Here is an 18558-nt window from a genome sequence, read left to right on the forward strand (position 1 = left end):
TTGATTAGCCGCCATATTTTCAGTTAAGTCGCTTTTCACAGCATTAATTGCTTCCAGAAGTTGTTTTAATTGGTCATCCATTGCGCGAGTAATCACCATAAAAACAAAGTCTATAAATTCAAACAGTCCTTATGAAAAAAAATGTCCAAAGTCACACTTACTCCAAGAAAGTCCAGAAGAAGCCCCACGTTGGGCGCCAAATTGTAACGGATTCGGTGCGACTTCCACTTTCTTGAAATGAAGACACAGTTCTTGATAAAAACACAGGAAATTTATTTACACTATGTACAGGAAAGATCTTCAACAACTGCTAAATTATTCATCAGCAATAAAGCAATTATCACACAACACCGTAAACTCACCGTTTACACACGTATTTACTTCCAAATACGAAAACAACACAGCGAAATGCCTCGCTATAAACAGAGCAAAAATGCACTCAGTTCGAAAATCTCAATCGAAACTCCCCCGTTTATCCATCGCTAACGGCTTTTATAAACATCCAAGAATTTTCTACAACATTCTTTCTGCTTCGAGAAATGCGTAGACCGTTATCAAACTTTATCAATGAAAATAAAAAGAATAGGGGTTGTATACTTTAGCCATATGTTAAGGGGTTGTATATTCATTACGGGGAACTATTTACAGGTTACGTTCCTACAATAATTACTATTTATGAGATTTGTAACAGTACATTTATTTTCCCATGATACAGAGCTGAAATCAATCTATTGATGTAAAAATTTAGCTTCAAAAGCATGAACTAATAGAATATCATTAAACAAAAGTATTTTGTGCATAATGTATTTATTTTTTCCATTTCCTTTATCATTCATTTTCCCTTTCGGGAAAGTTAATTTCGAGTGTAATTTTGAATGACCCCCCCCCCCCCTTCGTCCAATGAACAATTTATTCAAACCATCAATTGCAGGAATGATTTATGATTTTTTTCTTTAATATTTGTCTCAACTGTACTAAATTTTGACAAAAACTGTTTCTTGTTAGCATTACTGTTGGCACCAGTTTTGGTTTGTTGTGCCGTTTCGCTATTTTGCTTCATACTTGGCAAAATAATATTTAGAAATTATATATTGCTTTGAAAATTTGCATAGAGGAAAAGCATAAATATGTTCCATAAATTCAAAGATATTTTCATAATTATAATTGCAAATAGTTTTGAAAAGAAAGCTAAAACGAATAAGAGAAACCAACAAGATCAAATTTAGTCAAGTTTATCGTAAACTTCAAACCAAAGGGCTAGTAAAAAGTAAACTCAAACCCCTAATGTTCAAGAGAAAATGATATTAATATTGTAAAGTATCGTCTCTCAGGAAAGAAATTTCAACTAGCTTTAAATGAAAAAAATAATAGAAATACACACAATACGAAAGAAACACACACACACACAAAAAGGTTTATCCAAAAATGACATGCAACAGACCAAATTTTTTTGGAAGATAAAATACTTTTAGACAATTAAATTAGAGGAGGTGTATCACGCATTGTTAACAGTACCACCGACCGGCATGAATTCAGAAAGAGTAGTTTCAACTGTAGGAAAGTTGAGCACTAAAATGAGTGCTACTACTAGGAGTGCTACTACGTTTTTTACTAGTATTGATTTTTAATTATGATATTTGTTCCTTCATTTCATATTTGTTCACAATACGTTTTCATAATAATACAATTTTTGTACAAAAATGTGGCAATGAAACAATATGTTTTCAAGCAATTTTGGAGAAACTTCAAATAACGATATCAATACTGGTATTCCAGTATCACGTTTAAAAAATACCAAATACCAGTATTGAATTTTCGTTCCGGTATTGCAATCCCTGGTAACGAGTGTCACAGTCTACCGCCAACCCACTGCTAAAGTGTTTCACTCCTTTTTTTTTGACTTAGAAAACAAGTGGTAATCAGTGAACTTGAGCTCCGGACTGCAATCAAGAACGGAGTGGTTTGTTGACTATGTCCCACTCCGGCGGTGGAATTCTGTGACACTGACATTCAATACAGAAGTTAAGGCACCATCGACAATAAAGCACAGAAAAAGATGCCGATTATGCATAAAAATAGAGAAACATTTTTTCTTTCCAATGATGTAAATTTCAATGATAATAGACAATGTAAATATCATATTGTAAAAATTATATTTGTAAGATTGATGGGAACCATAATTTGGGATCAACCCTTGTATATATATATATCCTTGACACTATTGTATAGTTTTATGTTTTTATACTTGAATTTTTTTGGCATTCCCTGAAACTTCAACTTATCAAAGTTTCACTGTATATGGGACTAGCAGCGTTGCCCGGCTTTGCCCGGTCCACCTTGAAAATAAAAAGGTGTCAAGTGACGGTATATTCAACAATCAAGCTTAAATAAATAAATTTTTTAAAAAATCATGCAAAATTTCCCTCCCAAACAATGGCGACGGATATTAAAATACTTTTAAGAAATTAAATCGAGAAAGCGACAACCTTTTAAAAAGCGTAACCATGGAAACACAAAATAAAATAAATTTAAGGAATTAAAATGCAAAAGAAAATGGTTAACAATTTCAATGGACATGAGATTTTTTGAACTTTATTTAAAAAGGTTTGTAACTTTTTTTCCTTTGGAGATAGAAGCTCAGATTTTCGATCAAAGGTCGAGATAGATCTGGAGTAAAAAATGTCGCTCTATTCAATGGTGTCAAAAAGAAAACTGTGGGACAATTCCTTCACTTTTTATTGATTTTTTCAATGAACAAAGTAGTGCATAAATTTCAGCTAAGCCAAAACAAATTCGAGTTAAAACACAAATAACTCCCGCCGTAATTAAGATAGAGTGTTGAAACAAATTACGTAGAACGCGGAAAATTCTACTCTTTCCAACAATATATAATATTAATATATGCAAGCAATTTTTCACCTCCATATTCGGGAATGTATCAGGGGCGGCAAATAGGGGGTCGAGAGGGGGCGGTCGCACCCCCAAATTTTTTGAGAGGAGTGATAAAAACGAGCAAATTCAATTTACGTAAATCGCAAACCAATGTTCATGAAAAACGAATCTTGCTGGTTCTCCGTAATGGTTGAAGAAACTCGACTTTTTTTCAGACATGAGCAAGTGTTTTCCGTGTTTTTAAATAATTAGAAGATCATCAAACACCGACCTTTTCAGAACAGAAAAAACTGATAAAGAATGATGGTTAATTTTAACTAAAGACGTAAACCTCATATAGGCTAAATATTTCATTCTTGTGTGCTCTGTGTAACGACGGTTATGAGAGATTCATGCAGTGGTGTGGCTGCATGATTTTCACTAAATGCCTTGGTATTTTACATTCATTGTTACGCTCATATTTTAAGTGTGTCTATTTAATGCGTGTTCATCACTTTCTTCTGGTAGAAACACATTTCAACAGCTCATTGCATTGTATACTTTCATAAAAACGTCTTAAAAATAAAAGCTGTTTTCGAAAAAAATATCTCCCCATCAACAAATATCTTTTCTGTGTGCTCTTCAACAATGCAATCTCAGGGGGACACAAGAAGGTCTTCAAGAGACAATACAAGATGGTATTCTAAATCTTAAAAACCCTTTTCGATAACTTCAAAGCAGTGATTTTGTGTGAACTCTTTCAATAATGAAGAAGCTAATGTCGTTTAACACGTCTTCATATGAATTTTTATTCGTTTTATTTGTATTGTGGAGAGTTTTTGAACAATGCTTTACTCTATCAAAACATCTTCAATCATGACCTTAATTTTTGGACTGTTCAAGCTTCAGTTTAAGCTACAATTGAAACTATTAATAAATTTCACGTGGATGTATATTTCAACCAAGCGTGGATCTTGAAAAAAAAAATTCTTACTCCAGAGAATTTTTAAAAGGTGCAAAAAATATTCAAATGAATCTAGAAGAGGTGACCAAAATGCACATGATGATGTAAAGTCATACCTTGATTTAACGTATTGTCTAAAATAATAGATTCAGTTTCTAATGAAATTAACACAAGATTTGATGATAAATAGTTTCCTGTATTGTAGGCTCTATATTATCTGGATTGGATGTTGAAATCAAAAAATAAATTGTTTTAATTATGTGTAAAATTTATAGCTTGAGGCAAGAAGAATTGTTTAGAGACTAGCCTAGAATAGACCATTCAATGAAGAAAAATGAAGATCATCACAATTTTTAAAGTTATCTGGGTGATTTTTGAGAGCAAGATGTGAAAGGTGTGTTTTCATACGTAACTTTGCTACTTCAATTATTTTTCAACTATTCCAATCAGTTAGTTCAGTTTGTAGAAAAGAATCATTTTCGTGATTCAGAAGTTTAGAGAATTATTTTCGAAGTACAGTGGGGAAAAAAAACTTAGCTGAAAAAAGAGCATGACACTGGGCATTGCTGGATTAGTAACAAGATTTCCTGTTCTTCCGTGTTTTAAAAATGAAGCATCAAAACTTTGTCAAAAGGTGAAAACTGTAGTTCCAAAACACTTGGTATGATAATATATTCTAAAACAAACTACAAATTTTGTCATAAAAATTTAAATTGTTTTTGAACACTTATTTTTAATAATTCTAAACCCATATCATGATTACTTGCTGTTAGCCAATGTGTGTTTTGGTTCCATACTGAGGTAATTCATATTTAAGAAACTCGACCCCCCAAATGAAATGCTGAAATGCCACCCCTGGAATGTATGAAAATTGGACCTAAATTGAAATAAAAAAAGAACTAATTCATCGATTTTTTTTTTCAAACTGGTCTGCAAACCATTTTTCAAACCTAAAGGAACAAACTGTGAAAATTTCAGCGAAATCGGCCGGGTAGTTCTCGAGTTTTGTGAGTTCAAACACACAGACGCTTTTTGGAGACTTCATTTTATACTATGTAGAGATGACTCACCAACAGTTCCATAAAATCCACGAGGACCACATGAGCCTACTCCATATTTTCGTAAACACTTTAACGCTGCCTCCTGATTATAAAAGAACATTTCCATGAATTAGAACAAAATTATTTCTTTTTATAGGTTTTTCATAATATAAGTAACAAATGTGAAAATGTGTGCATGTATTACAAATTGTTCTTCTGACAACTTGTAAAAGACAAGGAAAACCGTAAAATCACTAGAAATTACATATGTACAGTGCTGTAGTTAAGGAGAAACTATAGGTGATGCCGTCTTCTCAGACATTTGATTTTTAATTTTAAAAATAATGCAAACTGGTTTAAACCATTTTTTCTTTTTGTAAGGCTTTAAAACCCCAAGAAGTTCCCCTAAATATATTTTACCAATTACAACATTTCAGATGTATATATTTTTAGTAGATTAAGTAGAAGTAGTTAAGATAAAAGTTAAGTTTTACATGCAGTTTTCTCTCCTTATTTAAAGGGCAGAATAGATTCAGGAAATTGTTAAAATCTTGATTTTTCTTTTCAACAAAATATTGAGGTATGCTTAGTAAATTAAAATATGCCTATAAAACATGGAAAATATATTTGCTCCATTAAAAATAAATTTTTCTAGAAGGTCCCAAATGAAATAAAATCATTTTAGAGACCATCGACAGCCATCAGAAACTCTTTCTGAATTTTAAATCAATGCACAAAACACAGCTACAATTTTACTTAGTGGAAAAATACCAACCTCCCCCCCCATCCATTAACAGAGTACCTTTAAATAATACACAATATTTCAAGCAAATATAAGTGTTTTTATTTTGTTTAACACAATATCTCAAAAAAAAAAAAAAAAAAATTCAAAAAAATCCAAAGCTTATTTTTTTAAACAACAAAAATACTTAAAATTCCATTAATATACAGTAAAAGCCCTCCTAACAGACATCGGGGACAATTTTTAATTCTCCAATTCCAAGGCAAATAACATTATTAAACTCCTGTGCTGCACAGACACCCCTCTATTGTGGACAACAAAATTTGTCCTGTTAGTGTCTGCATTAGAAAGGTTTTACTGTATCTACTTTGCTAGGCCGTGGTGGCCTGATCCGTAAGGCATCGGACTTGTGGCCGGAGGGTCCCGGGTTCGATTCTCGCTGGTCGAAGATCCATCATCTTCATTATTGGTGAATGGGGGACGTTAAATATGCTAGTGGTCACAAAGTCCTCCAAGTGAAACTATAACGCTGGGGGTGCTGGACCAGGGATTGCTCGGTTTTCGGTCTGGTACAAGTCAAATTTAAGTTTCAGGAATAAAGAAGTTTGTTATGCTTCAATGGAGTAAATCTTGATTTTAAGGTCCTCAAAGTTAACAAAACTTATTTACTGAAAATGGGGCAAAAAATGTAAGAATAGAAAATTAAATATGAAACTTCTATATCATCAAATAGATCGACAAGCTACAAACAAAAATTATTTATAAGAAATATAATATCTTTGCTTAAAAAATGAAAGTAAATAAAATAACCTTCAAAGCACAAATATGGAGACACACTGCAGAGACGTGTTTTGGCGTTACAAGGAATGCTTTTTTCAATGTGAGCTTATGGATTTAAAGACATCCTACAGAAGACTTATTTTTTTTGTTGGATGTCTTTACCTTCGTTAGCTCATATTTTATGCACTGAAAAAGACATTCCTTGTAACTCAGAAACACGTGTCCGCAGAGTTCCTGCACATTTGTGCTTTTAACGTTGTTCTATTTGTTTTTAAAATTAATTTATGTTTGGTGGACTAGAACTATAATAGATTGACATAATTTGTTTTAATTCCAACTTGGTTAATCATACCTTTTATTTATTTGTTTACAATCTTTTAAATATTGCACAGTTAAATTTCAGCTGCAATTTTGCTTTAAAAACTATTATAGGGACATGCAGGTCTACACTACTACGTATTCCAATGAGTTCGAAATTCATTACGTGTGTGTTGGTGGTTCTTAAAACATAATTGGTACTCGGTAACTCGGTACTCGGCCAAAGTTCTACTCGTTATGTCTATAATGTTTACGGGCAATTCCATGAAAAGTGAAACCAGGAGGTCAAAATTTCATATTGCAGTTATTTTGCTATATTATACATCATTGTAAAGCTTGAAATGTGTATTTTCAGAATATTGCATTGCTTTTTGAATAAAAATTAAATAATAAATTTTTTTCCTAGTTGGAAGTATGATAGTCGGGTCTTCAAAACAATCAGAAAAAAATACCCCTTTTTCAAACGCTTATTTCTAATAGCAAAATAAAAATAACCAAAATTAATTGCAATACAGCTGAAACTATTAACATAATACTATAATAACATGCATTTATTTTTATTTTTTTACAAAATAAAATCAGGCAATTTAAATTTTTAAAAAATGAAGTTCAATGTTACGTCCGTAACAAAAATTTAGCAAAAGTTGTCGTTACTTCCTAAAAAATCAAAATTAAAAGAAATCCTTTTTTGTCCTTTTAGCAATTCATTAGAGTAATTGTTTACCATAGTTTAAAACATTAGAATTTCTTTAGTTTTTAAAAAAATGGCGTTACAGACGTAACATTTTTTGTTACGGACGTAACAAAAAGCAGTACGTTACGTCCGTAACACATGTATATTTCCAATTAAAAAGAAAAAAAGCACAGGATGGGCAATGAAAATATAGGGTATGACATGTAATATGATATAACAAAACTTCTAACACTGTGAATTTCAAAATTTTATAAATATTAGTGGATATTTAATTTCATTTTTTTAAATTATTGAAATACACATCGTCGCCTCAGAGCAACATTAAGACATCTAATCCTAGGAATAACACCAAGATATCCTACTGTTGCTCTGAGGTGTTAATCTCAAGGTATGATTTTTTTGTCCTCCAAATCATGCAATAAATTCAATTGCTGTTAATAATTCTAGATTAGCAATTAATGCTTAATAACATGCATAAAAATATTCTAGAGGGTTCCTTAAATTCTTAAACTTTGCTTCATCAATGCACTATGACACAAAAGAATAGTGTTCTCCAAGTAGATTTTTGTGAAAATTACTTGATCATTTAACACGATGAAATCCAAAGCATATTGTGCGTAATTTTCATTAATATATTTTTTTTTAATTTATATTACAGATATTAAGTATAGTTTTTCTCTTCAAACTTCTATCATTCTGAAAGCATAGCCAAATTGATATTACTTCTTATTTAATAACTTAGAGATAAGAATTTTGTCCTGTTTGAATAGTTTAAACCAAAGTTACTGAGTTACTTTTTATTGTTATTTACTCTCCACAAAAAAATAATATTTAGATTACTGTTTCATTGATGCGTTGAATATTTTATAGTTTTAAAACTTAAATTAAAAAGAATGATTAGATTAAAATTAAAAGTACTAAATATTATTAAACTAGCTACATCTGATCCTCAGATAAAACACATTTAGTTTTGAAGCAAGATTTAGATTACGTAGGCAAATGTTGGCCAAAATGCATTTTTCCTATGTCAGTTTCGACAATTTTTTTCCACCGTTGGCAAAAAAGTGCCAATTCTGTTAAAAAGCGATCGAAATCAAAGGCAACCGTTAAATTTTAAAAGAAATTTGGCAGTTAATATGTTTGTTGAGAGATAGAGAAAATCATCGAAAATTCTTAAACTGTAAAAGTACTCTCTTGTAGAAGCCCTCCCCCACCCTCTCCTTCCATGTTCATGTTAAAAATTTGAAAAATTTATTTGTAACTGAATAATTTCACTTTTGTTTTGCTTAATTTCCCCTTGGATAATTGCACTTTTTATGACGCACCAATTTATATTTTATATTTATTTACATGGTGGTTAGTATATGCATGGGAGATGCTCCCTACCTCCGCAAATCTTTAAAAACTATTAAAGTGTAACTTAAATGGGCATAATAATGTGTTAATCTAGACCATTGCACTCTCTTAACAAAACTTATTAGTATACACAAGCTTTTATTTGCTTTGTGCAATTACCATATCAGACATGTTACGTCCGTAACACTTTTTTGTTACGTCCGTAACAAATATATAAATTTCTATCATAAATTTTCCAAACAATATCCATGAAAACTTTATGGTTTTAGAAAGCTTGAAATCTCAAGAACAAGTATTTCAAAGAAAATTTTAGAAATCTATGAATAATTCACAGGAATATTGGCAATTGTATGACAATGTATACATTTTGCTGTTTTCTGAGTTACGTCCGTAACAGGTAGTTTTTAATTTTTGTCACTTTTTCTAATAAAGCAATCTGCACCCAAATTTTTGATAGCATTAATAACACCAAACTATACAACAGAAAAAAAATTTGTAACTCTTTATGAAACCAAATTGAAATTATGTGTGTCTAAAGTCTGTGATTGTTACGTCCGTAACGGTGGAATTGCCCTTACGTACTCTAATCTTATAGCTCATTCAACAAGATAATGCAACAGTACAACTATGTAATGCAAGAACAAAATTTGTGAATTAAACATTTTAAAAAGAAATCAAACTGCAAATTTTGACCAACTTGAACAATCAAACATTGCTCTTAAAAAATTAACCTTTGGCATGAAACTACCATTGAATCCATTTTACTTACTTCTAATTGTGGATGTTCAACTAAACCCAAATAATTATGAGTAGCTGCATTCAAGCACTTTTTACCATCAACCATAACAACTTTTCCAACTTTTCTACAAACAAAATTAAAATCTCGATTTTAATAAACTACAAACATGTGAAACAATATTATTTAAGTTTTCTCAGTACAAAATAAAACAATAGTTTAATTTTAAAGAAATTAGAGAGACCAAACCAAACTACCAAATGCTTACTACCAAATGGCACACAACCTGGAGGGTCACAGATCTGGACAAAATTCCAGATTTAGATTGATTTCCCCCATATATATAAGCCTCAGTATAGTAGTTTGACTGTACAGACCCCAGTTCAGCTGCAAAGAGGTCTAAAGTTGCTAGCTTGACTACAAAAATACACAATGAGTTTCCTTTAGAATTAACTTTTTCCCCCCCATTAGGTTACAGTATGTGCCAATTGCTTGTATTTACTATAGAATAAATTATGTTGAATGCAAATTAAAAAAACAACAACAACAAACAAACTAGTGTAATGGCACCAGTAACAGACAAGGGTTCGACCAGACGGTGAATCCTAAGGCTAACAGCTAAGAGCAGGGTTCATACTCAATTTCAGAAATAAAAATGAAGGATTTTTGGAGGAGTTTTGAAGGAGTAAAATGAGATTTTGAAGGAGTACTAATGGGCTGTCCTTAAATTGTGTTGCACTTTTATTCATCGTATTTGACCCCCTTCCCCTTTATTACAAAATGTCACACTTCACTTTACTACTCCTCGTCACATGTCATGACATAGTGTTGTAACAACTGTGTGATGTCACTTTTCATCACTCTTTCTCTTACCCTTGTCACACTTTCATGAACCCGGCTCCCCCTCAAGTTATGACATCAAACGTGGATGACCCTTTTTACGTTGTCAGAATTGCGATTTACTAAACAACTGTTTTCTTTAACACAATTGCTTAATATAGTACATCTACTTATGTATTTTTAAATATTTAAATAATAATGAGACAAACTGACTTTTGCTGCTGAGAGTGTGGTGGGGAGAAAAGCAATAGTTATAAAACTTGAAAAAATAGCTAAGCACCATTTAAGCATGTTTTACTTCACTTATGAAATGTCTTAGTCATCTAATAATATTTTCACCTTCAACTTTTATGACTCCTATGCTCAATTTGCAAATCACATCTTTATGAAAAAAATAAATATACGAAATTACTACATCAAAATCGTAAATATACCTTTGCTCTAGTGACAATGTTACGTTGTAGATTGAAGTATTTTAAGTCACTGTCATAATGAAAAATTATGTAGTCTTGAACTAAAAAAGAAGGAGTTTTGAAGGAATTAAAACCAAAATGAAGGAGTTTGAAGGGCCCTTTAGGAAAATTTCCGGAATGAAGGAGTATTGGAGGAGTTTTGAAGGAGCGTACGAACCCTGAAAAGGTGGGGTGTGTGCGGAGAAAAGTAACAGACAAGGGCCCAGTGACAGTCGTAAATTTGGATTTAAATAATAAGAATTTTAGCTGGGTAAAACTGATGTTGCTATGACCCATGAATATGGTGCAACCATCTAGTGTTATCACAGTGAATTTTATGCGCCAGTTGGTATTTACAAGGCAGTGGTGGAAGGTCATGAACAGCCACCAAGAGGTCTACCGGTGTTTCATGTTCATTTGAATTTAATAAGGTTTTAGATCTAAAAACAAAGAACTTTTGCAGATTTTGAAGAGAAAATATGAATTCTGTCCATTACTCATCCTATCTGTTGTTGGGTTTCATCAGAATTGTCGGTGTCTGTTACTGGGGGCCAACCTTTTTTCGAAATTGAGCAAATAAAAATATAATTAACTAATTCTGAGGATCCAGAAGCAGCCAAATGTTAGATGAGATGTAGGAGCATGAGAGAAAAATAGTTTAATAAGTCTAAATACATTAAAAGGCTCAAAAAATTGAGTTAGCCTGAGAATAATGTCTTAAGCATGTCTTACTAATGCCGTTACCCTATTATTTGTACTGGATATTGTTTTTAATTTAAAAGACAAAATATTTGCAATCAGTTTAATCGGGGGAGGGGGGTCATAAAAATAATAATATCCTTGGAGTACTTTTCTAATACAAATTAATTGTTGTTTAAAACATTTATTGCAATTACAATTAAAAAAGGTGTTAAAAATATGGTACACTAAAAAATTGCTTTCCAAATATAAGCGGGTGAGAAAAAAAAGAACTAACAAGTTTTGAGCAGTGAACCTGAAGGAGGCAGTGTAGGAAAATGATGTATTCAAAAACTTAAAAATTCATTTTTGGTATTTCGAAGTTAAATTGCGAAATATAACAAAAAAAAAAAAAAAAAAACTTTATTAAATATAATGTTTACTAGTTGTAAAAAGTGGTAAGTTTACTCCACAGGAAATGTCATATTGTTTCTGTAGCCTAACCAGCAATTTTGGACCCCTGTTACAGCTGAACTGGTCTATGCAGTCAAACTGCTTCATTTGAACTCTTATCTAGGGGAAATTGACCTAAATCCAAAATTTTGTCCAGATTCATGACCCACAAGGTCACATGCCATTTGGTAATTAAAAGATTGAAGACAACCAGTGTCAAGGCAAACCTGTGCTGAAAACTGATTACACATGTTTAAAAGGGGTTAACTTGATGAATCAATACCATTATAAAGGCAAATAAACATTTGCGAATTAGCCAAAAATCTTAATAGAGGGAGATAGACTGTTTTCATTTATATGAAAGTGAAAACTAAGATTAAAGCTGAAGCAAAGACAAAATTTAAATAGTTACTATCATACTTGCAAGTGGCTAATTTGAGGGGCAGACTCGCCCAATCTCCCAACCTAAGGTAGGTTGGTGTACGAATCTGTTCCCCTGAAGTAGCATGGATATTTCATACATCTTTGGGGGAGTACGGAAGCCTACTCAGGAGGCAAATAGGGGACAGTCCCCTACTTACTGTCTGAGACAGCTTAAATTAACGAAAGAAACTTAATCGACGTTTTTGGGACGTAAATTACTGTAATTCAATGGGAAAGATGAAAAAAGCATCATATCAATGTGCCTTAAATCATTCCTTCAAAAGAAAATATTAAAATTCATTGGAACAAAAAAGGCATCTTACTTAATTCACTTTTATTTGAAAAAGACATTATGGGCAAGCAGTGGCGCACACAAGAATTTTGCAAGGGGAGCGTCCGAGATCGAAAGCCTCATTCTCATATCATACCCCAATTCGCTGTCAAGCATATCGACTTTATTTAATCGATTCCCGAGAAGGAAAAACAATAAAAAATAAACTACTGAATAAATAATTAACATTATTTAATGAAATGTGCTTAAATAAATAACCAGAAAGCAAAATAATTTACGCTTTTACTTTTTTTATAATTAAAAAATAGATTCAAGTTCATAGAATGTAATTTTAATCTGTAATTACAAAACTAAAACTATGATTATTACATTGTATTCATTTATAACAACCATTCTGCTTCTTAGAGACCATTCATTACAGGAAAAGTTCACAATATTTTTTTTAATCTTTTAACATGAGGATTTTATTTTTTCACTTATCATTGAAACTGAAAATAGTGTTTCCTTTGTTTGACACTATTCTACGTACAAAATACATAAAATTGTAATCAATCAGGAAAAATATCAAGACTTATGGGAGGGGTCCAGACCCCCTGGACCCCTCCCTTGTGTGCACCACTGTGGGCAAGACTTATAACCATTATACCATTCTATTACCATGTTGCAAATTATTCCTCCAAATGCAAATATTAAAATTCATTGGATCGAAAAACACATCTTACTTAATTCACTTTTATTTGAAAAAAACATTATGGGCAAGACTTATAACCATTATACTGTTTCATTACCATGCTGAACTTTATTTATCAGCACTTGCAAATTCACTTTATTAAACTCACTTAGTAAGACAGAATATGAATTGAGCAAGCAAATGTGAGTGATGAAAATAAAAATGACAGCTCTAAAATTTTAATACAACATTGTGCAGTGATATTGCAGGAGGAACATTATTAGTCAGCAATAAAAGCAATACCTACTATTAATAATATGGAAAAACAATCAACAAAACTAAAAAATAAAGCTTTCTGCAGACATTATACAAGAGTATCATCATATAAAGCACCTAAAGGCAAAAATTTTAATTTAGAGACAACTTGTACAAATGGCCCCAGCAAGTGCTGCTATAAAGCATGATTTAAAGAACTTCACAATGAAATGGTCTGAACTTAACACCTGTTTTACTCAAAATTTTACTTTTGTCATCAACATTCTTTTGTTTTTTTCTGCCTTATTTTTTATCACGGATGAAAAGATCTGCATATATTTTAAGTAAATCCATTTTTCATTTGAATATTATTTTGACTTACCCTGAAACAATTCTTGGCTTTAAAGAATAATGATTTTCATCAGATTCTGGAACTAATGGCTCAGGTACCCATTCAGCAATTAACTGGTCCTTTTCCTAAAAGTAAATCTCATCAAACAAAACTACTTTGAAAAGGTATACCATGCACATAAAAATTACCTTCAAAAAAGTTTTAAAAAGAAAACAGGAAGCTACGTAAACACATAGGTAAAAAAAAAAAAAAAAAAAAAAACAAACAAAGGAACTTATAAGATATTGAGGGTAAATCGAAGTGAATGAATCTAGATACATTTAGAGGTGTAGCTAGAAAATCTCCAAGGGTCCTGCCGAAAATCAGCTAACTATGAAACTTGGAAATTAATTGAAGCAGAGATAATTTGATTTTAAATTGATTAGATGATAAAAAAGGTATTTTAAATGGAACAGAATAACTTTGATTTTTTTTATTGCAGTTTAAATTTTAAGCTTCAAGGGACTGGGGGTCCAGACCCAGGGGCCACACCCTTTTTGGACACGCCACTGGATACATTGTCACTTTTGCAAATGGATTCTTACAGCATACATAAAAAAGTATATAAAAAGAAGCATTCTTTCTTCTTAAAGAGAAAAAAAAGCTTCCTGCTCACAATAAAAAACAATAGTTCTTATAATGACATGGTAGAAAAGTTAATTATACAGCTAACTTACTTTTTCTGTCAATTCAGTTCTTTGAGGCTTGTAACTCTTGTGAAAAAGTAACCAAATTACTAAGATAAACAACACAGCTTCAAGAGCCAAATGGTACAATGGTGCCTTAAGTTGAAAAAAAAAAAGCATATTTAAGCATTTATGAATCGTACATTTAAAAAATTAAATGAAAACAAAATGGCATCCATAAGCAGAAAAATTGCTCAACTGATGCAGCAGATGTACATTTTTAACTTTTTTTATTTTTGAAGGATTGAAGTTTTAGTTACAATAGATCTAAGCAGCAAATTTTGATACGACTACACATCAAAATCATACCCTTAATTTTCCACTTGTTCAAATAATTTAATTCACCACTTTCTGTAGGTATGTATAACTTTGATTTAACGATTTCCTCAAATTAATGATGCATTTTAGTGGTCCGGGTTTGACTGTATTAAATGTTTATCAAGGGCGGCTAGAAATTTTTCGAAGAGGAGGGCGATTGTTTCTTTTACATTACCTCTCCTACGTCATTTACATCTACTGGGTTAGGGGGGTGCCACATCATTTTTATTCTAAGTTAATATATACATTTTTAGCCAAGGACTAAAAATGCCCAAATCTATTCATTTCTTTCCCAATAGAGGTATTCTAAAATTGCGTTTTAGAAATTCAATTTTGTAATAATTCCTGGGAATGTTTCGAACCCCCTCCTCCTATCATCATCAAAGGTCACCTTAATTTGCACTTTTTTGAACTTCTATTTCGAAAAATTACCAGAGGGAAGTCACTGAACCCATTCTTTCCTAATTAACACTACCCGAAATGTCTATAATCCCATCTTTTAGGCTTAAATTTTGAAAAACGCCTGTGGTAAGGCCTTCAAATATCATGTAAAAAAATCCTTTTGAAATATTAATTTTGAAGAGTTTCAGGAGAGATTTGAACCAGATTTCTATCCTTATCGTCATATTAAAGATGGCCTACACTTTCGCTTTGGGACCTCAATTCGAAGAAATTTTCGATGCAGGGTCCTTCAAGGGAGGGGCGATGGCCCCTCCCTTGTATCCATCCTTGATGTCTATTCTCCTCGATTTAACGATATTTTTGATTTAGTGATTACTTTTTGCAGTCTCTAGACAATCATTAAATCGAGGTTATACTGTAAGTGGAAATCAAACAGTAAATTCAACCAGAAACTTGTACTGAAAATGTTTATATATTTCTCACATTCCAAACAGTTATGACATATGATAAATTTTGTGTGTATATTACTGGAAATTAAAATGGTTATGTTGGTAATTACAGTAAATCAACATTAATTTAGCTCGACCAGCATTACACAATAACTTGTTCAATTAAATACTTTAATTGAAAAAAAAGAAAAAAAAACAATTATACCTGTAGAAATGCAAGAAACATTTCATACATTTCCCAAGTTTCAGCAGAAACATCGGATCTATCAGGTGGTTGCATAATATATGTATGTAGGATATGCTATAATTTTGACGAGGGAGTAAGAAAATATAAAACAAAATTGTTAGTTAAATTTCAAATAATACTCGATACGACACCGACATTTTTTTACATCATAATAGTCACCGGAGTGCACATGAAACTAGCTATCGCTCCTACAGATAGATCCTCTTAAAGAAATTTAAAAAAAACAGCGACGAGCTTTAATAACAAATACATGGAGCTGTGTTCGAAAAGTCTCACCGCTGGTGACCACACACCGGCTACAAACAACCAATCAGCAGAAGTGTTTGGACATTGGTTAGCACTAGAGTCCCTGTTAGCACCAGTATCTCCAGTTTTGTTTCTGAATTTCTTTGTCTGCTCAAGAATCAAAATGATTGATTTTTTTGTAACATGTCAATTACAGGTGTAATAGAGTATTTTAGTCACTGAAAACCATTAGTTTATAATACTTTTGCGTTAATAATTTTCATTTATAATTTCTCGGGATAGAGAGGAGCCCATACAAATTTCAAACTTTTTAATGTAAACAATGGCAACAGCTTACTTAGTTACGTTATTGTGAGTGTTTGTTTTTTCGTTTACCTCGTTTACCTCTTGCACAATGTGATATATTATGACTCGATCTGTTTTTAAAAAGTTTTGTTAATTTTATTTACTCATATTGCCAAAAGGTTTGTTTTTTCCCCCAATGTTTGATTCATTTTACTTTCTGTCATTTAGAAACCTGAAGCAAGTTATTTCAATTATTAATTGAATTTTACTTGCATTGTTCTCAGTCATTTTCATTAACGCATTCAGTTTATGCTTGTATTTCTTCACAAATTCAACTGACTATATTATTTAGTTATAATTTGTGGCTCATATACTTTTAAAGTTCGCGATTTGTATGCATTTAGGACTAGTAATGTTTCAAAGCTATATTTTCATAAACTCTGGACGGAGTCTCTTTTTCATTATTAGTTCTTATTTGCGTTTCATCTTTAAAAAATCTTTTTAATGCTTTGATGCTTACATAATGCATGCTTTTTAAAGTTCTGGGTGAAAAAAATTAATTTTGATTGGGATTTGATAGTGAATGCATAGTAATAAGTTTGACTTGGACTTTTTGAAATCGCCGCTAATTTTACAATTTAATTTTTCTACAGTGATTGATTAAAAGGGGGATGTTTCGATAATTGGAAACCTAGCGTGGTCGTCTCATTTTTGGCGTAAAATTTTATTTTGGTAACCCTGCTGATTTATAACCCTATGTGAATAGATGTTTCTGATCTCTTTGTTTTCATTTGCAAAGAAAAATACCTCTTGCCCAGGCGCTGGAGCCAAAATTTGACTCCAATGAAGAAAGATCGCCAGATTCCCAATTATCGAAATATCCCCATTAAAAGGGGGGGGGGGGTATGACTAGAAATGCTTTCCTGTTTTCAGAAAGTACTTCTGTACTGGGTAGGAATATTGAGATTCCAGTTTCGTCCAAATTTTGAAATCTGCTAGGACTGAACTTCTATTATGCCTTAACATCTAAACTTTTTTTAACAAATGTATCAACATTTTCTGCTGAATTCCCTGGCTAGAATTTTATTTTCCTGGTTATGAAAGAGAACAAGGGGAGGGGGGGGAGGGTATATGTAAATCCAAATACCAGTTGGAAACTTTTTGAGACTGAAGTTCTAAAAGTATTTTTGGCTATTGAAAGGTCAGAGTCCCAAGGCTTTCCCCATGAATTATTCGATATTGAAGTTTTAGAAAAGCTAATGTAGTTTATATGTTGAGATGTTAAGTGATGAGTTGGTACTTTTGGTCATGTTTCAAAATTGAAGGCCAGGAGCATTTTTTGGCTTTGTTTGGTGACTTTTAAGGCACTTGAGGGAATCTAATTGGAAAATTTTCAACATGGAGATTCTTAAACCATAAATTTAAGGTAGTAGGGATGGAAGAGCAAAGATGGAGGAGCTCTTCTGTTTAAAACAGATTTTAAAGCTATTTTTAGAAATGATGGATTAAGGTGAGATGGGTGTTGTGGAGATTTCCTTCTGGAAATACTTTGAAATTGAAGTCCCAAAAATGCATTTTGTTCCACTTTTGATCGAGTTATGGAGGAAGGAGAAGGTGAGTGGCAAAACTTAATGTTTCAAATTTGAAGTTCTAGGAAAAAATTAAAGTTATTTATAGTGAAATAAGAAACAGGGTTAGAGCTTGGGGGCTCGCTATTAGAAAATTTCTAAAATGAAGGCCAAAAAATTCAGTTTTAGGCTCTCTTTGGTCTTATCATGGGGGTTCATTTTATGCTCTTGGTAGGGGATTAAGCATGTTAGTAACCCCTGGGAGGAGGGGGTTACTGATACCAGCCATTCTATTTTTCTTGAAGCTTTTGAAAGCTTTTTAATTAAAAGCTTCTGCATAGTTAAATTCAAGTATTCTGGCTTGAGCACATGACATTCCATTTTGTACTTATTTGAGAAGAT

The 18558-nt window shown here is 32.0% G+C and overlaps 2 protein-coding genes across 2 annotated transcripts in view; one reads left to right on the forward strand and one right to left on the reverse strand.

The window, feature by feature from the left end:
- Nucleotides 1-16266, reverse strand: part of LOC129216157 (serine palmitoyltransferase 1-like) — a 50139-nt gene extending 33873 nt beyond the window's left edge. The window contains exons 1-5 of the mRNA XM_054850324.1: nt 16016-16266; nt 14633-14737; nt 13947-14041; nt 9535-9628; nt 4906-4978 (exon numbers count right to left, since the gene is read on the reverse strand). Coding sequence (XP_054706299.1) covers nt 4906-4978; nt 9535-9628; nt 13947-14041; nt 14633-14737; nt 16016-16090 — 442 coding nt within the window. The 5' untranslated portion in view covers nt 16091-16266. The remainder of the gene's footprint in view (nt 1-4905; nt 4979-9534; nt 9629-13946; nt 14042-14632; nt 14738-16015) is intronic.
- Nucleotides 16267-16680: 414 nt separating this feature from the next.
- Nucleotides 16681-18558, forward strand: part of LOC129216664 (sodium bicarbonate cotransporter 3-like) — an 86792-nt gene continuing 84914 nt past the window's right edge. Inside the window, exon 1 of the mRNA XM_054850881.1 lies at nt 16681-16767. The gene's annotated coding sequence lies outside the window, so the exon portion shown is untranslated. The remainder of the gene's footprint in view (nt 16768-18558) is intronic.

The sequence above is a fragment of the Uloborus diversus genome, chromosome 2, assembly GCF_026930045.1.
Source record: "Uloborus diversus isolate 005 chromosome 2, Udiv.v.3.1, whole genome shotgun sequence".
In the NCBI taxonomy this organism is placed as follows: domain Eukaryota; kingdom Metazoa; phylum Arthropoda; class Arachnida; order Araneae; family Uloboridae; genus Uloborus; species Uloborus diversus.